This window comes from Peromyscus californicus, unplaced genomic scaffold (assembly GCF_007827085.1).
Source record: "Peromyscus californicus insignis strain IS unplaced genomic scaffold, ASM782708v3 Scaffold_16__1_contigs__length_79575227, whole genome shotgun sequence".
Classification (NCBI taxonomy): domain Eukaryota; kingdom Metazoa; phylum Chordata; class Mammalia; order Rodentia; family Cricetidae; genus Peromyscus; species Peromyscus californicus.
Genome location: NW_026294458.1, coordinates 21,690,083 through 21,712,734, shown reverse-complemented (window position 1 = coordinate 21,712,734; position 22,652 = coordinate 21,690,083). Strand labels below are relative to the sequence as shown.

The 22,652-nt window shown below is 40.7% G+C and overlaps 2 protein-coding genes across 2 annotated transcripts in view; one reads left to right on the top strand and one right to left on the bottom strand.

The window, feature by feature from the left end:
* Positions 1-22,652, top strand: part of Gtf2e1 (general transcription factor IIE subunit 1) — a 111,977-nt gene that overhangs the window by 56,067 nt on the left and 33,258 nt on the right. The gene's annotated exons all lie outside the window — the stretch shown is intronic.
* The window catches only part of Rabl3 (RAB, member of RAS oncogene family like 3), a 34,821-nt gene that overhangs the window by 11,843 nt on the left and 326 nt on the right, over positions 1-22,652 (bottom strand). Inside the window, exons 2-4 of the mRNA XM_052740662.1 lie at positions 18,872-18,963; positions 4,009-4,138; positions 896-1,010 (exon numbers count right to left, since the gene is read on the bottom strand). Of these exons, the coding sequence (XP_052596622.1) occupies positions 896-1,010; positions 4,009-4,138; positions 18,872-18,963 (337 nt within the window). The remainder of the gene's footprint in view (positions 1-895; positions 1,011-4,008; positions 4,139-18,871; positions 18,964-22,652) is intronic.

The window sequence follows — 22,652 nt, the reverse complement described above, 5'->3', positions numbered from 1 at the left end:
ATTTTGGTTTTCCTTATCACTTCTTTCATAAAAACCACCATCCAATTGAAATTAGATCTTGAAATCATTTTAAAATCATTACATAAAAAACTGATGGAGAATTTTATTATGGACAGATATGGCTAGCACTTCCCCAGAAATCTGTATTGTTTTATATACACAATAACCCTTTGAAAAACAAAACCAATTATGCATCTTTTCAACACTATAACTATCATTGAAATAAGATTTAAGAGCCAAGAAATATACTTAAAAGACACAATCGGGTTTTCGATTTTGCTATTTTATTCTTTAAAGTGGTGCTAGGGATTGAACCTAGGACTTCATGCATGCTAGAGAATGGCTGTACTGAGCTACAGGGTCAGAACTCTAAGGAGGAACTAGTCACACAGGCTCACGCTTTCAAAGGGAGTAGACACACACGCCAATAGAACAGAGTCTGGAAGTCGACCTGTACAGATACGGTCAACTGACTTTGTCAAAGCAATAAAGGTGACTCAGTGGACATAGGATAATCTTTTTAACAAACGATGCTGGAACAAGTGACATGCAAATCTAAAACTAACTGAAGCCCAAATCACACATACTATATAAAATTAAAGCAGATCATAAATCTAATATAAACCCCAAATTATAAAACTTACAGAAAAAACACAGAAGATCTGAGATTAAACAAACAGTTCTTAGAGCCAAATCCAGAGTAGGAAAACTAAGTGATTAGATTTTATCAAAATAAAAACCACTGCCACCAGAGATGCCATTCAGATAATGGAAAGACCATGTATAGGCTAAAATATAGAACCAATCACACATCGTACCAAGTTTTATTTTGTAAAGTGAATCCTCAGGGTTGCAGACATATTTAAAATCAACTGTAAAGTAATTCCAGGCTTACCCGTTTGTCACCAGGACTCCAGATGGGACCAAATCTCTATTGAGAACTTCCAATGACCAGCGATATAAGTTTTGAGATGACTTCTTATTTGTTAAGTCATGTACTAAAATAATACCTAAAATAAACCAGTAAAATGATGTCAGTACTCATCAGCGCCTCTTACTTTACAAGCAACAAGGACAAGCTTAGTAAGTACAAATCTCAGGGGCTTAGTGATCTAGTATTCAAGTATGACTAACAAAATCAGACAAGTATTTCAAAATGTCCTTTCTAAACATTTTCAAAAAACTAACTATAAAGCTTTGCCACTAATATACTTTTAAAAATGTTTTCTTTTTCTTTCCCAAAGACTAGCAGAATGTCATAAAATATTCAGAATGCCTTTTGATACTCTCATCCAGCAGTCCCCGAGTGCCAACTTCATGCTCGGAACTGCTTATAGAAGCACTTCACCAATGAAGAACATTATTTATTAACGGATTACAGTCATTCAAAAATTATACGGCTTCTGCACTGGTAAACCGTATTAAAATAGCATTGCTTTAATTGTTACAACTGCTATTTTTCCTTAAAAAAACAAAAAACCCAGGGTCTTCTGCACCTAGGATACTGGCTTGGCTTACTGTGCAGCCCAGCCTGGCCTGCAATTCTTCAGACTCCTGCCTCTTCCTCTCAGATCCGAGACACAGGTCTGTGCTACACTTTCAGCTCAACTGCTAATCTTCCGTTCTTAAATTTTCACTTCTATCTATGTGTATGTGTGTCTGTCTGTGTACACACATGTGTGCAGGTGCCTGTGGAGGTAGAAGAGGGCCGTGGATCTCCTGGAGCTGAGATTACAGACAGCTGTGTGCTGCCATGGGGGTGCTGGGAATCAGAGCTGGGTCCTCCCCCAGAGCAGCCAGTGCTCTTACCTGCTGAGCCATCGCTCCAGCCCCTCAGTTGTTATTCTTTAATAAACAAATATTGAACTGTAGAGCTTCTGAATCTCATCAACTCAACAGTTTAATCTCGTTGTTCTTTGAGTTCACTGCTAGCTATGGAAGCTCATTACTTTAAGAGATCTGGTTGAGTCCACTATAGTGACACATGCTTATAACCCTGCACTTGGTAAACTGAGGCAGAACTTCAGTTTGGGGCCAGCCAAGGCAACGCAGCAAGACCCTGCCTCAAAAGGCAAATGAGGGGAAAGAAAAATGGGGGACAAGGAGGGAGGAAGAATGAACTAACTGAGGTAAAAGAACAAGAGTCTACAGCCATTACCACTGTGAATATGCCCAGTCTCATCTCAATTAGCAAAAGAAACACACCACTAGACGAGAGTAAGAGGACGTAGTCAAGTATGGATGTGGGCTGGAGAGATGGCTCAGTGGTTAAGAGCATTGACTGATCTTCCAGAGGACCCAGGTTCAATTCCCAGCAACCACATGGCTGCTCACACCTGTCTGTAACTCTAGTTTCAGGGGATCAGATGCCCTCATCTGGCCTCTGCAGGCACCAAGCTTCAACATGGTACACAGACATACATGCAGGCAAAACACCAATAAACATAAAATAATAAAGATCTATATAAAATTTTAAAAATTAGAAATAAACGTTAAAAAAGAAGTATGAATTGTAGAAAAGACATGGATTTTTTGAGACTGAAGAAAATAACAAAATGTAACATGGCTCAGAAATACAAGTAAATAGATCAACTAAAGTCCTGGACGGAAAAAGCAAAGGTAATTATTGTAATAAAATGGAGATAAAAGAAAAAACCTCAATGCCTGTTGGAATTTAGAACATCATCTTGTCATACAAGGACCATAGATTTCTACACTCTTTTTTCAAATTACAATTATCTTTTTAGAATTTCATACATGAGTACATTTATCTAATTTCCACCCTTCCTGCCGTCTCCCCCAACTTCTTCTGTGTCCCCCATTCCTTCTCAAATTCATGTCCCCTTCAATGACTGTTACATCTGTATGCATTTATAAACACAGCCTGCTGAGGGTATCTGGTATTGCTGCTTGTTTCTGTGTTTAGGGCTGACGACTTGAGGCTGAACCACCTACTGGGATCATCCCTCCCTCGAGGACTGACTCTCTTCAGCGGCCATTAATTGCCCTGTAGCTCTCCACCTGGAGACGGGGCCTGGTGAAACTTATTCCATCCAACTGGCACATCCACTGGTGCTGCCGTGCGGGTCTTGCTCAGGTGAGCGTATTTTTGAGGTAACACGAATCTGTAGTCAAGTGTTCTGATGGCAAAAGATTATGGAAAAGCAGAATAAAATCTCACTGGGGCACAAGAACGAGATACTTTCACCTAGGTTGGCTATTAGATGGACAAAAACCGAAACAAAACAGAAACAACTTTAGAATTTTATCTTTTGAGGATCTTTAGGGGAAACTTTCACACTCTTAAGAATACTTGAGCATTCTTTTCTAAGTCTTCTTTCTTCATTTAGGCTGAGGTATTTGTTTTATAGAATATGAGCTCGAAAAGTCAAGTTGGGGCTAACTTGACTGACATCTGATGAGAATATAGTCTAATTTAAGGGGTCAGAGACACTTCATAGGCTTTCTGCTGAGATTAGTAGCCTGGTTCATCAAGGTGGGAAGAAAAGAAAGCGTACTTATTTTCAGATATGTTTCATCTGGAATACTTACAGAGGCCGGGGAATTACTAAGGGGTCGTGGGGAGGGGGTTTAAAGGGAGGTGAGATAGAATGAACTTGTACTAAGGGTTAAAAGGGAAGAATGGAACAGGAAGGGTTAAACTTGGGATGGGGTGGAAGAGCAGAGTTGAGGAAGGAGTATGGAGAGGGATAAATATCACTAAATACCCTTTGAAAAAGATGTATGAAAAACTACCACTGTTGAGCTTCTAAAATGAGTGTATAATATATACATAAAAGAGTAAAAATGGAGTAGCCTATAGCAAGGCACCAATCCCCCGGCTAGACACCAGAGGCTAACAGATTAGACTGTGACATGCAGATTTAAATCAAGAGTTTAAGCACATCAGCTTCCTCACAGTAAGATAAGCCCAGCAGGTCACGGCACTTCATATCAGACAATAATACTTCTAGACCATTAAAATATGGCAGAAATGAAAGCGTTTACCATTTACAGAGTTGTAGAACACTGCTCTTGTGCTTTTCACACTGCTGGCACTGCCCACAGAGCCTCCAACATCCCATAGTTCTATATAGTAGGTCTTCTCTTCTGGGGTTCCTTCTTTGTAGTCATGAACCTAAGGGGTTAATGAAGACAGTCATTAAGCCGCCACACAAACTGGTGAGCACCTCATTCAGCTGAAGCAGTGGACACTCCTATCAGCACCCTGCCCTTTCTGATTATCACCTCCTCTCTCTCACGCTTGCTCTTTACTAGCTCAACTCCAATCTTCCGTCCTATTTGACCCTATATTTGACATGAACATCTTCGGACAACTCCCTTCCTGCTCTCAAAGCTTTAGTTCCGTCCACTAAGCACAAGCCCCATGACCCACTCTTCCACTCTCTGTCACTATCTATCTTTCTTAGCCTCATTCATCTGACAAAACTCCAGTCCTGGCAACAGCCTCTTTTTCCTCCATTCTGCCCCTGAAATTCAGCTTCCAGAATGTGTAGCTAAGAAAACTACATCCCAGCAGACTGAGTTCTTTTCTAATTCCAGTGTGTCCCCCGGAGTCAGCCTCCCATCAATTCTGCTGTCCACTTTCCTTTCCCTGATAATAATTTCATACTTTTGCTTCTTTTTGAAATTTCCAGTATCTCTTCTCTAGACCCAAGAAGAGGTAACTTTTAACACCTAGGACTGAATAATAATAATAAAAGAACTTCCTCCACCCGTTCTTTCTGCCTCCTCGAATGTATGCCCATAGGATTACTTGCCTCTGCTATTACCTTAGGCTGTCTGTGCCCCTAAGGCTAGGTCTGAATTCTCTGTGCAGTAAATCCCATTCCATTTCATCCTGCAAAGATGCAGTTACCATTCCCGAGCTCCAGCATGGCATTTCCTCCTCTGCTGGATAATTCTCAACAACATACAGATATGCCTTGTCTTCTTTCAGCTACCATGCTTCTCTGTTCATTTTCATAGAAGGCTCCAGAAAGTTACCTATTTCCAGCTCAATTTTTCCTCACCTTTTTAAACGTAAATTTTTTTTGAGAATTCAATACATGAGTACTGTATTTACAACATTTCTATTTCTGTTTCTCCTCTTCTCCAATTCCTACTGTGTCTGCCCTCTGACCCCACCACTCCTCAAATTCACGATTTCAATTATTACTGTGTATATGTGTATATGTATGTATACACATACATCTACTGAATCTGTTTAGTGTTCCTGTATGTAGATATGTTTAGGGTTGACAACTTGGGATTGGGTATTCTACCAGGGATTCTCTTTCTCAGCAGCCATTGATTACCTGTAGCTCTTCATCCAGGGGTGGGACCTTGTGAAATTTCCTCCATCCACATTGGCATGTCAACTGGTAGTATCTTTATGTAGGTCTTGTTTAGGTAACATATTGTTGAGATTTCACGGTGCAGCTTATGACTAGAAGGTGCTATACTTTTCATGTATATGTATATAATAATGATTATTACTTGGGAGGCACAGACCATGATGCATAAGTGGCCGCCAGAGAACAACTTGTGTAAGCAGTTCTCTCCTCCACAGAGTGGGTTCCAGAGATGAAACTCAGCCATCAAGCCTGGCAGCAAGCACCTTTACATGCTGTGCGATCTTCCTGGCCCGCACACTCCTTTTTTCAAATATTTACTTATTTTTATTTTATGTGCCCTAGTGTTTCGCCTGCATGTATGTATGTGTACCATGTACATGTCTGATACCCACAGAGGTCAGAAGAGGGCATCCTATCCCCTGGCGTCACATTCTCTTTAGAACTCCTCTCTCTATGGCCTTTGCAAATCTCTCTCAAACTATTTCTGATCAAGATTCCCAATGATCTCCACATCGCTAATGTCAGTGGTCGAGAGAGTTTTCACTGCACTCCACCACTTAGTCGCCTCCTGTGCTTTGCAGTCTGTCTTCACCTGGTGCCTGTGACACCCACTCTGTGGGTCCCCCGTCTCACTGGATGGTCTTTTACAGTGTCACTTGGGTTCTTCTCACTCTCTCACTCCTACTGCTGGAGTGTCCTTTCTATTTCTTCTGTCAATTCCTGTTCTTCGGCAAGTTCATCTACTCTTAGGATTTTATGTATGTTGATGAATCAAACATTTATATAAGTCCTGGGAATTTTAGACTACCACATTAACCAGGCTACCACGAGGAATGTCTAATAGGCACTTCAGAGTTAATCTATCAAAAAAAGTGATATCCTTGCCTTCTTCCCAAACCCATTCCTCTTCCAGTTTTCACAGTCTTAACAAAAGGCAATCCTTTTGGTGACACAGCTTTGATATCTTTCCAATAAGCTGAGTCAAAACCTTAGGAGTGAACTTTGCCTCCTTGCCCACTCCACAACTGCTCTCTGTCAGCAAATTCTGTTCCTTTGATCACCACCTCAATATTATCGTTAGGGAGATGGCTCCGTTTACTTCTTTGCCTGAATTAACTAACATGGTCTCTTAGCCAGTCTGCCTACTAGAAGCAGTCCCCATCTATTTGTTTTTCGCAAAGTGGTTAGAGGGATTATTTTAAAATCCAAGTGAGATCATCTCAACCCTATGCTTACAAAAGTCCAATGGTTTTCTCAGTCACAATAAATGTCAATCTCTTTTTATCCCTCATGATCTAGGCTTTGATTGCCTATTTAACTATTCAAATATTTAACTATTTGGGAACAAATTCTGATATACAATAATCAGATGTATGATAATTCAAGGGTAGAATAGACATCAGACTTTTCAAAGGAACTTAAAAATAAATATATAGAGCCAGGTGGGTTGTATACCTGTAATCTCAGCACTTGAGAGGTTGAGGCAGGAGGATTATGCATTTGAAGTTGGCCTTGGCTATACTGTGGGACTTTGACTCTCTACATCTCAATATTCTTTCCCTCCCTTCCAAAAAAGAAAACTAGGCATGCTAAGCTAGCAGAATCAGGTTCTTTGGGGGTGAGGCCTAGGCATATACATCTCCAAATGATTCTGCTATAACTCTCTACTGGAGAGCTGCTGTTTTTACAGAATGGAACTATTCTGGTCTTGGGCTTAGATCTCTGCTATGAACCAGCCTTGGTATTGCTGAGCCTCTTGAGGAAAGAGACACATTATACATCTCTAAAGCATCTACTGGCTTTAAAATATTAATGACAAAAAGACAACTTAACTGTTTAAAAGATGTCATAAAATCCACTAAACTTCACATACTATACTCAACAGAACGTTTTGTATTTTGCTGAATTAATTTGTTTAGTTTGAAATCCTTTGGCCAGAAAAGCGTTTGCGTACATGTGGTACTCTATAGATAGTCACATTGACATTAAGGAGATAAGGAACAGACAAAGACAACAAGATAGAAAATGATGACAGCAAACTCACAGACGTTAGACACTGTTTTAGAGAATGAAAATTAATGTTACAAATTGCGATCAAAAGCACTGCTATTTTGCTATGTGACATAAATAACTGATAACACATAACTACTCCAAATCATCCAAACAAAAAAGGTTAAGAAAGTGAGGAAATATATGACATATTTTACAAAGATTCGAGGCAAAACTATTTAAATAGGGAGTGAGTGATCTGTTATGAAAAAGCTTGGCCCCGTCCACAAACCCCTCATGAGCTTGCCTTCCCTTACACCCCAAGCCAGGGCGTGTTAGGTTCTCTTCTTGTATGTTTGTATCCCTCTCTACGCTGCTGTCATCTCACTGTTCGCTCTGTCTTACTGAACACCCATGGTCTCTTCTCTCACAGTGTGAGCTTGAGAGAGCAGGGGTCACGTGCTATTCATCTTTGAATCCCTAGAAAATAGTTCAACACTCACAACATGCTTGTTAAGTTAATATATTTATGTCATGTTACCCTTCAAGGTTTTATTATATTTAGTTTGCTTACTAAATTTCTGTTTTTCTTAGGTGTAGTTATGAGATGAAGCAAATTGGAATAAGAACTTGGTAAAAAAAACATAGATTCCTGGACCATCCCTGAAGCTTCTGAGACAGGATCAAACCCTGTATTTTTGTAACACAACTCCTACAGATCATGCCTTCTTAGCCTTGTAATGCACTAGCCTGTTAGCCTGTCACTTTGGGTATACATACTCCTAAGTCACTCTGATGACTCATCTATACTCTCCTCTACCACAAAATACCTTCCCAAATCAAAGTTTTCAAATTCCCTTCTAGAATTAGAAGACGTGTCTTTCTTCCTTCCCAATTGCTTAATTAATACTCAGCTAAATGAATCCATATGCAGTGAGTCCTAAGACTTTAAAACTGTAGGTTACAAGAAAGTTAACAGTATACTAAGCATGGCTCTTGACAAGTAAGTGGGATCTGCCATTCTATTAAGAGTCTAACATGACAGGTAGAGTAATGCTTAACTATAAGATGCTTTTAAAAAAATTTATTTAAACTAAATCTTCAAGGATCTGATACTTAAAGACATTCAGTGCTTTATGATAATTCAGTTGGGCTTTCTCAACAGGAAGCAGGACTATATGGGAGTCATCAACAATGAGCAACACTCCTCAGTGCCACTCCCTCTCACATGTCTCCTGAACAAATAACCACCACACATGGGTTCAGTTCACTTGAGGGCTTCAATGTAACCTTTAAAGGGAAATAAATTCAATAAAGGAAGTGATACACATCAAGAAAGAACAGATGCTAACAAGTTCAATTTAGTAACTGTGCCTATATATAGAATTATTCTTAGGTGAGTGTTGGGAGAAAAGGAAAAGTGGGACAAACAGGGCAACTAGAGATGCAACAACTGTCCTGGATGTTTGAATTAATGGGATAGAGGCTACTGCCAACATTTTTTCTAGTAACTTCTCAATTGCCTTCAGTCAAGCTCATTTTATCTATTTAAAAAAGATCTTCCCCTCTGTCCTATACCATTCTTTCCTTTCTTCAACTCTAACCTTCATGGGAGACTGAGTCACACCTGTGTCTATTTCCCGGCTGCCCAGTCACTCCATTCGGTTTCTGCCACTAGTATGTAATGACACGTCCAGAGGTCAGTGCTAACTTCCCGATGTTTGTTCTTTCTTCCCACCTTGTAGCTCAGGCATTTTATAGTGAAGTCCAGTGCTGCTCCCTTCAGGACTTCCCAGGTTTGCTCATGTAGTAGTTCATCCTTTTAGCTATATTCTACTTTGATCATTTTTCTATGACCCCTCTTTTAGGAACGTCAACTCTTTAAATACACCCCAAGGTTTTCCTTCATCTTTTTGAACTCATTGATTACCACGATTTAGGATGATTTCTATATACATGATTGCAATTCCAAATTACCCTGAACTTTACTATCTTGTTATCAAATGCTTTCTGATCAACTTCAGATGATCAGACAGCTCAGAGATGCATCCTTTACCATGTTTAGAACTGCATTTCTTCTGATTTCCTTCTCTCTTCCCTATGGTATAAGCCTTTGGGAGGAGGGTTAAGTCCGCCTACCCAGTAACTCAGGCCATCATCAGCACCCAATCATCAGCATCTTCTACACATCACTCACGTTCTCTCAGATTGCGATCATCTTGTTCACTAGTACTGCCCTGTGGTTCTGTCTTCAGTGATGCGCATGTCCAGGACTAACTGCCAGCAGAATGGAACCAAACCATCCAGGTATGGCTCATTCAACTCTGAACTAATTTTTTCATTTTAGTCAATTCAAACTTGTTGCCACATGAAGCTAGCTGTTACCACATTGAGCGTACTGATTTCCTTACATTGTTCTGGAATAAGAGGCAGTAAAGTGATTAAGAACCACAGGCTTCTGGAGCAGGCTGTCTGGACTTGAATCCCAATTCTGTCACTCGCTAGCAACACGACCTTGACAAATCACACAACGCCTCTGGGCCTCAGTTGCTCCCCGTGCTGAACGTGGTACCAACAATACCCAACTCACAGAGTTGTGGGAAATCAATGAACTACTATGGACATGGGTTCCTAACGAGAGCAAGCCCTGAAGAACATCAGCTGTCATTATCACTGTCACGTTAAAGCGACTATATACAAACCAAGTAAACCTACTCATATCCCTAGTGAGGATACAAACAATGCCTTTTTATTTTCCCCAAGTGCCTGTACATTGTTTCGTTACCCAAAGAGAAATTCAATAAGTATTGATTGCATGCAATGTACAAGTTAGAGAGTTAAAATCCCATTAAAGTGAACTAGAAACGACAAATCAATTTCCTTATTTATAATCTGTGAAGAGATTGAGCTCTAAACATCTTGTTGTCATTATTAGAAGTAGCCATGTGCTTATCAGTCCATTAGATTTGAGGTAACAAAGTCAGACACCAGGAGTGAAGAATAGCACAAAATAAAACTCCCTGTTCAATTCAGTTAGGGGCCTCTGCACAGAAGAAGGATCCAGAATGTTATAATGGCTGAGTAAATTCATTAACTTCATGCAACACTTGAAACAATCACATTATCACCTTCGTCGTCTCTATTTTTAGCTGCCTCTTACTTAACATACCTAAAGTGAGTTCAGTGGGGCAACTGTGTCCGAGAGTTCTGAAGAGTGGGTATTTCGGAATCTAGTCCTAGAGTTCCCTCCTGCAGGCCCACCACCACAGGCGCGGCAATGACTGCACCGGGAAAGCTCCAGGACTCACTGTTCTAAGACATTCCTAAGGCCGTTATACACTTACATCATTTCTCTACAGGGAACAACTGCTCATTTTATTATAATAGTCGTGATTTACGTTTCTATGACAACTTTAGATTATACTTTCAAAATGCCTTTTCCTTATGTCACCACTCATGAGACACATGCTTCTTGGAGAAGGAAGCCAGAGATCAACAAGGAGCGGTAATAAAGCTAGGCCCCTTTCGGCCCACATGCCTTAGTCCTCGACAGAGTTATTCGGTCAGCCTGGCTTCAAGGGAATCATGAGCACCACACTGGTTCCACTAAGACCAGTCACACCATTCCATGAGCTCTGTCTACTATAACTTTCCCCTCTCCTTTCCTTTTTATTTCTTCTTCTTTCACACAATACATCCCCATGGCAGCCTTCCCTCCCTCCACTCCTCCCAGTCACCTCCAGCCTCCCTTCTCCCCAATTCCTGCTGCTCAGTTTCCCTTCAGAAAAGAGCAGGCTTCCCAGGAATAGGTCCTCTGCATATAGCTGGGGCTGTTTAGCCTGCTCTCGGGACCCTTGTCCTCCTACTTCAGCTTTTATTCCAGTTTCCCTTGGGGCAGTTTCGTGCTACACAGAATTCTTAGAGCTCTGTAATGAGAAGGAGGAGGAGGAGGAAGAGGAGGAGGAGGAGGAGGAGGAGGAGGAGGAGGAGGAGGAGAAGCACCACCACCATCACCACTCCCCCCCCCCCCCCCCCCCCCCCACGACCTACAGGACTTCAAGGAAACTCTTAACTTGGTAATCCCCAAAGCAGAGATTTTTCTCAAGGAATTGCTGGTACTTCAGCATGTCAGATCTTTAAGAATTATCTAGTTTGGCTGACGTGCTCTCTAGGACTTACACAAAAGCATTAACTGCAGAAACGATCAAGCTTCCTTTCAGGGGGCCCTGCAGAGACAAAGTCTGGCTTGGAGTCTTTGCTGCCAGCTACACTCAGGACATTCATACACTTGTTTTCCTCACTGAACACACATGGGGGAGGGGCTCTGTTGGAACTCTTGAATCCTGGTCCTCAAACTACTTATCATTTGACCTCAGTTATTCCTTCCTCCAAGAATTTCTACTTTCCCTATGGAGCCTTACCCTATGATTACAAAATTCTGTTACTCTTAGCCTCACCTTTCTGTAATAACAATAACTATCTCTATCCCTAACACACAACTTGGTATGCCCTTTCCGATGCTATTTATTCTTCAACACTCTTGTGTTGAAAACTCTGAAATGCCTTGCTTGTCCCCAAAGTTCCATTCAGTTAATTACTCTACCATTACCTAAGAGACTAGTGTTGTTTGGAGTCTGGACCATCGTTTATACTCCCTTCTCTCTGTTCTTACTGCAGTCCTTAACAGTTTTCTGTGAGCATCCGGACTAGCCACTGATGACCTACATTCATCTGGAAAACTGATTCAACATCCCATTCATCTCTACTTAATTGACTTAGATGTTTCTTAAAATGCAGATTCCTGGGTGCCACATATATCTCTAAATGTGGAATATCTGGAGCAAGACCCATAAACCAAATTAAAGGACAGAATCTATCAGACTGACCATTAAAATAAACTTTGTCTATTTCCTACTTAACAGGAGACATGGCATGTAACAGCTCAGTGAAAGACGGAATAAGACACACTACAGAAACACTAAAAATAATTCGTTTAAACTATTTCAGGACCAGAGAAGATACACTTCAAGGCACAATACATTGCCAACCAGGAAAGGGACATATTACAGTGATAAAACGTACAGTGATAAAATGTTAAACCCAGGGGCCAGTCAGACTGCTCAGTGGGTAAATGTGCTTGCTGCACAGGCCTGAAAACCTGAATTCAATTCCGGGAAATCCTTCAAGCAATTGAAACAATCTCAAACTAGTGTATATCTCAAAACAGGCAAATAAAGCAGAAGAGGAGGAGGAAGAAGATGGTGACACACTTACAAATACAGTGAAAGGTTACAACATTAACTCCTTAAAATGATCAAACAGATAAGAAAAAGCAAACCAGCAGAGACAATTAACAAGCTTGACTTAATAGACAGAAGACTGCATACAGCAATGACAAAATATGCATCTGTGCATTCTTTCTGACCTAGATATGAAATACTCAACAATTACTTAACAAAACTGACCATAAAACAAGACATGGAGCAAATCTCCGGCAATTTTAAAGGATGAAATTATATAGTATATATATTCTCTGAGCACAGTGAAAATAAGCTAGAAACCAGTAATTATAAGATCGTCAACACTGTCAAATGTTTGGAAATTAAGGAACACATTTCAAATAACAAATGAGCCAGAGGAGAAATCACAATGGAAATGAGACAGTGTTTTGAACTGAATAATAACGAGGCAGCTAAAGCTGTGTTTAGACAGAAATTTCCATGTCTCAGAGCTCTGTAAGAAGCCTGAAAGAAATCAATGAAGTAACTACTCATTTCAAGGAGCTTGAAAAAGAGAGCAAATTAAGCCCAGAGAGGTATGGACACCACAGTGAGATTCAAAACAAACAGGGACAGGGAGATTGCTCAGTTGGTGAAGTCCGTGATGGGCAAGCATGAGGGCCTGAGTTCCCTGCCTAGCACCCATGTTTTAAAAAATCTAGGTGTGGAATCATGCGCTCATAATCCAAAAGCTGGGAAGGGAGAGGCTGGTAGATTCCTGGGGCTTGATGGCCACACAGCCTGGCCTCCTTGGTGAGTTCCAGTTTGATGAGACCCTGTCCCAAAAGACAAGATGGGTGGTTCCTGAGGAACGACACTCAGTGCTAACTTCTGGCTTCCACGGGGATCCATACCCGCTCGTACCTGCACCTGCACGGGTATGCACATATTACTCCCCCCTCCACCTTGCCCGCAAAACCAAAACATATAGAAAAGCAACCAAAACAGAAACGTGTCTGAGCTAGACCATTGGCAAGACTGATCAAGAAACGAGAGCTGGCAAGATCATTCATTGAGTAATGGGCTTGCCTCCAACCCCAACAACCTGAATTCCATTCCCAGACCTCATAGGTAGAAGAAGAAAACACTCGTGCAAGTGGTCCTCTGCCCACTGCATGTGTGCCAGGCTACATATGGGCCCCTACACACTTTTTAAAAGAAAAGCTATAAATTACTCCTATCAGAATTTTAAAAAAATAGAAAATAAAAAAAACATCCATAGGATTTGCAGTAATGGTTGTACTGTTCAACTGTCTTATTAAGAGAAATTAAGCCAGAGAAACAATGTTTAACAATTTGCTTGATATGAACAAATTCTTTTTCAAACACAAATCTCCAAAATCAACAAGGGAATAAATGCAATCATTTCATTTTCTTGTTTTTCTTTACTGAACTTAAAAACTTCCCACCGGATGGTGGTGGTACACTTGGGAGGCAGAGGCAGGCAGATCTCAGTGAGTTCGAGGCCAGCCTGGTCTACAGAGTGAGTTCCAGAACAACCAGGGCTGTTACACAGAGAAACCCTGTCTCAAAAAACAAAACAAAATAAAAAAACACCAAACCAAACAAAAAACTTCCCACATAGAAAATCACAGTTTCACTTGTAAATTCAAAGGATAAATAGCATCAATCTTACAAAGTCCTTCTGAAGAACAGGTTAGCACAGTATCAAAACCCCACAATGAAATTAGTAAATAGGCTAATCTTCTCATGAAATTAGGTGCAAATGTCTGAAAAAAAAATACTAGATAACTGAGTCTAGATCCTAGAAAACTGTCTAGACTAACTTGTCAAGCTTGGAGAGGGCAGGGCTGGAGAGATGGCTCAAGGTTAAGAGCTCACCAGCTGCTTCTCCAGAGGACGGGGGTTCGGTTCTCAGCACCCACCCAGCAGTCTGTATGTAATTCCTGTAGCACGAATCTTAAAAAGTCTTATTAATAAAAACAAACCTGGATTGGGGTCAACGCTGGAAGATCAGAGAAGCAGACAAGCCACAGCTACCTCACCTTGCCAATTCCTCAGCTGATCCTGTTTCCTCAGACTGGAAGTCTCTGAGTCCTCATCCAGAATGAATCTCAGCTGAAAAAAAGCCTAAAAGCTTAACTAGCTCTAGTTCCTGGTTTTCACGCCTTATATGCCTTTCTGCTTTCTGCCATCACTTCCTTGGATTAAAGGAGTGAGTCACCATGCCTGGCTATTTCCAGTGTGGCTTTGAACTCACAGAGATCCAGACAGCTCTCTGCCTCCCAAGTGATAGGATTAAAGGCATGTGTGCCACCATTTTCTGGCCTCTATGTCTATCTAGTGGCTGTTCTGTCCTCTGACCCCAGATAAGTTTATTAGAATGCACAATATATTGGGGAACACAATATATCACCACAAACTCCAGTTACAGAGGATCCTACACCCTTTTCTGGCCTCTGAGGGCACTGCAAACATGTGGTACACAGCTGTAACATATAGGTAAAACACCTGTACAAATAAAAATAAAGGTAAAGTTGCGTGTGTGTGTGTGTGTGTGTGTGTGTGTGTGTGTGTGTGTGTGTGTTTGGATTTAGTCCAGGATGGCAAGGTGTGTTTAGTGTTTAAAAATTAATAAACAGAATAAAGCAGGAAAATAATGATCAATATGAAGACAGAATGAATAAAATTCAATGACCATTCAGGATACAAACTCTCATCAATAAACCAGTACAGGAAACTTTTAAAATAATATGTATGTACAAATCTATATTATTCTGTACATATACTGAGGCTGGGGATATAGCTCAGTGGTAAAGTGCATGCTTGGTGTGCACAAAGCTCTAGGTCAAACCCCCAACACCATATATAAATATAACTCCTATGCAAACACTGTACTTAATGTGGTATACTTCCTCTGGGATTGGGAACGAAACAGAGATAATTATTACAGGCACACCCATTCTAAAATGCAGTGGATTTTAGCCACTTTAATAAGACAGAGGTGAAAACACACAAGACAAAAGACGATAACATGAGCCTCTTTGGTCCTGGGTGGGGACGGAAATGAAGGATGGGCTAAGGATAAAAGGAGAGGCAGAAAATTGTGCATAAGTCAGGAACTGTGTAATTTTCTTCCCTCTTATAAATGATATAACTAGGCCTCAGGAGGTATATTGATTAGTTTAAGGTAACTCTCTTTAAGTAGAAAAGGCAATTGATCCAGGGTCTAAGTTTCTTTTTATTTTATTTTATTTTATTTTTTTTTGGTTTTTCGAGACAGGGTTTCTCTGTGTAGCTTTGCGCCTTTCCTGGAACTCGCTTTGGAGACCAGGCTGGCCTCGAACTCACAGAGATCTGCCTGCCTCTGCCTCCCGAGTGCTGGGATTAAAGGCGTGCGCCACCACCGCCCCGGCCTAAGTTTCTTTTTAATGTGCTATGATCATCTCAGGAAGGGAGTTAGAAAAGTCTAAAGGAAATTTTGTCGAGAATATGTTACTGGGTCTCCCAAACCTAGATAAAATTGCTATTGAATTCATTACCCAGAACCAATTTTCTTTTTCTTTCTTTCTTTCTTTCTTTCTTTCTTTCTTTCTTTCTTTCTTTCTTTTTTTTTTTCTCGAGACAGGGTTTCTCTGTGTAGCTTTGGAGCCTGTCCTGGAACTCACTCTGTAGCCCAGGCTGGCCTCGAACTCACAGAGATCTGCCTACCTCTGCCTCCCGAGTGCTGGGATTAAAGGTGTGCATCACCACCGCCCGGCTAGTTTTCTTACATAGCTAAGAATATAAGCACATATTAGGCTGAAATGATTATAGTCCTTTTCTACTCCAAACTCAAAGAAATGCTATAAAAATATTTTAAGGGCAGAAAGTAGAGAGGGAAAGAGAGAGAACATAAACTAGTGATCGAGGAAGAGAAAGGAAGAGATCTTCATAGATGCTGGAAATGAAGAAAAACCTTCATGTGAGGGAAATGCCACAGACTCAGACACAGCTTAAGGGCTGGTGCCTGGGATGTTAGTGGGAATCTAGGAATGGTGGACTCCTTTTCCAGCTTTTAAGGAAAAAGCATGTGTGGGTGAGTGATAAGGAATAGATTGCCATCCCCATCTTGAAATGTGAACCCTGGATGAGCTTCTCAGTCAGGGGAGGAGGCAGCTAAAACTGTCCATAGATTAAGGAATCCTGTCAGGGACTATAGGTGGGCTGCCATTGAATACATAAAAGATACACATGAAATGCAAACCTCAGGCCTGTGGCCAATCAGGTGGTAGGGGAATCATGGGATTTAGATGGCACAGGAAGTCTGAGATAGCAATTCTGAGCACCACTGAACTTGCTAGGTCCCTGGGCAACAACAGAAACAAAGCAAATGGGGATTTTTGCACAACATAGCACACAGGGCTTCCCTAACAAGATGTGGGACTTTTTTTGGTTTTGTTTTTTTTTTTAAAGAAAAGTATGAACATGGAGCTGGAAAAATGGCTCAGGGGTTAAGAGCACTGGCTGCTCTTTTGGAGGACCTGGGTTCGATTCCCAGCACCCACATGGCAGCTCACATCTATTTGTAACAATAGTCTCGGAGATACAATGCCTTCTTCTGGCCTCTGTAGGCACTGCACACATGTGGTACACAGATGTACATTTGAGCAAACACTGATGTACATAAACAAGGAAAAATCTCTAAAAGATAGAACATTTTCCAAGAATTACAAATCATACAAGATTTGTTCTGTAAAGTAGGAAAACATATATAACAAGTAGGATGTTCACTTCACCTTAAAAATTTCTATAATCCAGCCGGGCGGTGGTGGCGCACGCCTTTAATCCCAGCACTCGGGAGGCAGAGCCAGGCGGATCTCTGTGAGTTCGAGGCCAGCCTGGTCTACAGAGCGAGTTCCAGGACAGCTAGAGCTGTTACACAGAGAAACCCTGTCTTGAAAAAAAAAAAAAAAAGATACTATAATCCAAAATAAACTACAAAATGACTATGTAGAAAATAAGTTAATTAAAAATAAAATCCACAATGAAAAATAAGATTTTGAAAAACTTGACATTTAAAGAATGAATAGACACTTCAAGAAGTTAAAAATTATATTACTTGAAAAACAGAATGAATATATTAACATTATATTAGGTATAATTGAGAAGTTTTAGTCAATTGGAAGGCAGAGATGAATGCATCTTCCAGAAGGCAGCTAGGAAAAATGAGGGGAAAAAAAGGATATATGGGGATGAAGATATAAACAGCAAATGCGTTAGAAATTCAAAAAGAAGGAATAGAGGGATGAAGAGAGACAAACAGAAGAAGGATCGTTTGAGAAATGAAACATGAGCAGTACGTCTTCTGACAGGATAGTGGGTGTGACTGAGATGGACTAAGATGTAGGTTAGGTAGCATTACTGCAAAACACCAGACAAAAAGAGTCTTTAAAAAGCAGCTGGAGAAAATCAATTCCCTTAGGAGGGAATAATAACTAACTGGATGGAAGATTTTTAATTGACATGTCAGAGCCTACACCATAGCTCCAAAGAACAGAAGAAAATAGCTATTACTGTAACTACCATCTCTTCCTATTTCCTCCCATTTTCTTTTATGTTTATTTATTCCCTGTGTGTACATTTGCGGGGTGACAGGGTGCACATATGGAGGCCAGAGAACACCTTGCTGGAGTCAGTTCTCTCCTTCCACCATGTGATCTGGTAGCAACTGAATTCAGGTCCTTAGCCTTGATGGCAAGGGCCTTGCCCTGCTGAGCTGTTCTAATCAGGCCCCATATTTGTTCTTAATTCAATGGTAAGAAGACGTGACAACAGATGACAGACTTGCCCAGAATTAAACATTAGCACTTAATTCAGTGAAACTGCACTGAATACCTAAATGTGACACAGAACAGGTGATCTACATGAGGCTCTGGAAGCTTCTGCTTTTACACTGTACTTCTGGGCACAAGTTTGCAGCCTTAGAGCTATAGGTTTAGGCAGAATTATTTATGGAGAATATTAACTGAATTCTCAAAATATCGTGATTAAAATAAAAGCCTGTACAATCAGACAACTGGGTTCATGTGTTGATTTGCTTTATGAGTTGAAGGAATTTGGTCATTTTTTACTTTCTCATGACTTAAGATTAAATAAGGAATGACAGTATTGATGCACAGTAGGAGCTAAATCAATCCCAGTTATCATTATTACTTAAATCAATCCCAGTTATCATTATTACTTAATTTTAAGTAAATCCTGTAATTTAATATAACTAAGGAAAACTGAAATAAGAACACATACTCTGATATCCACCGAGCAGCCCACAGTCCATGATGGATTTCCCAGAACTTGATTGTGGCATAGAAGATGGACCAGCGAGGATTTCCCAACACCTGTGGAAGATACAAGGGCTCTAGTCAGCTGAATACATAACCCTAAATGGGACATCCACACCATTGCCCGTAAGCCAGGGAACATGTCACAAAATTATTTGAATTCCATCAGTGACAGGACTCACGATGTCATGATCCATACTCAAAGGACTTTAGTTCTCACACATAGGTTTTTAAAAAGCAGCTAACCACTTCACCCCAGATTTATCCTCTGAATAATAATAATAATAATAATTCTACTCTCTTTTCTTCATTGTGGCCTTTTATGTTGAAGCAGTATTTTATCTCTTTCTAGATCTCTTATGCTCAGGTAATCTTGTCACTAACACTAAAGGGCACCTCTTGAAGATCTAGGTGGAGAGGAAATGGTGTGGAGTCACTCATTCATTTAACTGACTATGAACTGTTAATTGTATGAAAGAGTCAGGAAATCTCACTGTGTGAGATATTATATATAGGCCTATAACTCATGTTTACTTTTTATTATGAAAGCTGTATTTCTAACAACTAAGAAAGTATAAAAATGAAAAAATCACCTTAGACCACTATTGCTAAACATATGGGGTTTTCTACGAACATGCTGTTATTGTGACCATATACACAGTTACTTAGGAACAGTAAAAACTGGCTGAGGCTCAGTTCTTGCCCTATAAGCCTGAGAACCAGAGCTGCATCCACAAAACGACACACCACAGCCAGGCACAGAGGAGCATGCTTGTAATGCCGGTGTTGAGGAGGCAGAGACAAGCAATCCCTCCAGTGTGCTAGCCCGACAGCCTTAGCTTCGGGGCTCCAGGCCAAGGGGAGACGTCGTCGTCATAAAAAGAAGGTTGAGGGCAGAGGCAGGTGACTCTCTGAGCTCTAGGCTTGCCTGGTTTACGTAGTGAGTTCTAGGCCAGCCTTGTTCTACACTAGCCAGGGCTACATAGTGAGACCATGTCTCAAACACTTCCACCCCCCAAACAACAAGAGCAATACAAGATGGAAGAGCTGGAGAGATGGTCCAGCCATTAAGAGCCTTTGTTGTTTTTGCTGAGGAGCCTTGGCTTCTGTTCTCAGCTATGTGGAAAGTAATTAAAAGTCCACAATGAGCCGGGAGGTGGTGGCGCACGCCTTTAATCCCAGCACTCGGGAGGCAGAGCCAGGCGGATCTCTGTGAGTTCGAGGCTAGCCTGGACTACCAAGTGAGTTCCAGGACAGGCTCCAAAGCTACACAGAGAAACCCTGTCTTGGAAAAAAAAAAAAAAGTCCACAATGATATATATTATGATCATGTTTGCAAATTAATTTTTCTCATTCTTATGAATTTTCTGCTGATGTACTCTGCCCATTTAGCTAATAATGGGTTTTAGTGTTATTAACTTACACGACCTTTTGTGTCATACTGTGATACTGGGTATTGAATACAAGTTCTTGCACATGCTTCGGAAGTGCTCTACCGTGGAGAAACATCCAGCCCTATAGGACCTCTTTACATATTAAAAGAATTAAACATCTCATGTAACTGAAGCAAACATTTTCTTAGGTTCCTATTATATCCTTTTACATATGAACTTTAAGATTTGAGGGCACTCAAAATCATCTTTGTCATTATACTTATTGCATAGTGCCTGTCATCTTCAGAGTATATTGTTGATTTTAGGGTTTACATGTAAGTTCCTGTTGGAGGCTACCTAGGGCTTTAGTTATTTTTTTTTCCCCCTGAGACAGGGTTTCTCTGTGTAGCTTTGTGCCTTTCCTGTAACTCACTCTGTAGCCCAGGCTAGCCTTGAACTCACAGAGATCTGCCTGGCTCTGCCTCCGAGTGCTGGGATTAAAGGCATGTGCCACCACTGCCTGGCTAGTTATCATCTTGATACATGCTTAAGCCCAAAGTTGGCTTAACTATATAAGGATCAGCATGTCTATGTATTAATATTATATAGTTTATTTAGCTCTCTGTGAACTAAATGCTTTAGGTGTGTTAGCCAAAAGGAAACAAAGCTCTCAGCAGTAAGAACAGACAACATCCTAGGGAACAGCAAGTGGTTAACTATCCATTTCTTTAAGAATTTTGAAACATAAACATCAATCTATAAACAGATGTCCTTTCACCCACAGATAAGTGTAGTCCTCACTCCTCATCAAGGAAACTTCATGGTGTAACAGACAGAAACCACTACAAAAAACCACTACAAAAAACCACAACCAATCAAAATGCAGAGCTGTGGAGCCCCGTCCCAATGGCGATATCTATAAGACACTCTTGCACCATAATAATGCTCAGGGAACGTTACAGAAGAAGGGGAGGCAAGACTGTAAGACTCAGAGGATCAGGGAGTTTGTTGTGAGATTGTGTCTCCTAGTAACATCAGAAGCTACATCCATGAAGTCTCACCAACATGACTGCCCAAACATGAGCTGAACAAGGACGACACCAATGAACATACCACACTGGATGGGGGAGGGGGAGAAAACCCATGAGGCCTCACCCCTACACCAGACAACTAAGTAAAACTGAGAACGGGAGAGGATGTCCTACCCAGGACACACCAGTTGTTTGTCCAGTGCCAAATAATCAGTCCTGAAAACATATAAACAAGTAGCATTCTATGGACTTAACAGGTTATATTTAGGAATATACATGTATATGCAAATACAAATAAGCACACAATAACGGTTAACAAATAAAAGAGGCCATGGATTTGAAGAAAAGTGGGAGGGGTTAATTTAAAGGTTTAGAGGAAAAGAAAGGATAGGGAGAAACATTCTAATTAAATTATAATCTCAGCTGGGCAGTGGTGGCGCACGCCTTTAATCCCAGAACTTGGGAGGCAGAGCCAGGCAGATCTCTGTGAGTTCGAGGCTAACCTGGTCTACAGCACGAGGTCCAGGACAGGCACCAAAACTACACAGAGAAACTCTGTCTCGGAAAAAAAAAATTATAATCTCAAAAATAAACAAAATTTAAAAAAATTATAAAAGGGGTGAAATGTCAAAAAAAGTGGGGGGCGGGGGGGATTTTGGGAAGTTACGACTGATTTCAGTCTTAGAATGAAATAAGTCAGCTATTTGTGGTATATGTCCTTTCTACTTCCAAGCACCCAGCAAAATGTCTGTTTAGAGCACAAAGTGTCATCTCCAGAAAAGCGCATCTACACAATGCATGGCCAGGGTACACTGAAGTTCTTAAGAGCTGGAAATGGGAAAGAGAAGGATAACGAGGCAGGAGAGCGAAATAAAGACTTCAATAGCAGTTCTAAAATGTTCAAGGTAGAAAAAAGATTTTGACACTAAATTAAACTGTGCTTAGCATTAAGATGCTTCAGATTGTGGCCCTTATAAAATTTCTTTATTTCGTACATCTTGAAACCTAATAGGCAGTCAACTATTAGATGAGAACAAGGAAGTTAAAAAGGAAATCATGACTACCATCTAATATCACTTTGCATGCTACAGCTTACGATTCTGGGTTCGAACCAGCTCGCCTCACTTTTTATCATCTGTAGAATGGAGTTAAAGGTCTGATTCTAGAATTAAAGGAATTAATACATGTCAGTGTATTCTTAGTGTATATTTGACTTAATGAACAAAGTGTCCTGAAGGCGCGGTTTTATCAACTTATGTATGCCTAACGAGAGCCATAAAGGAATGGACAATATCCTCTCGGCTGGGGTCGCCTGGGAGACCGACGTAATGAAATGCAAAGG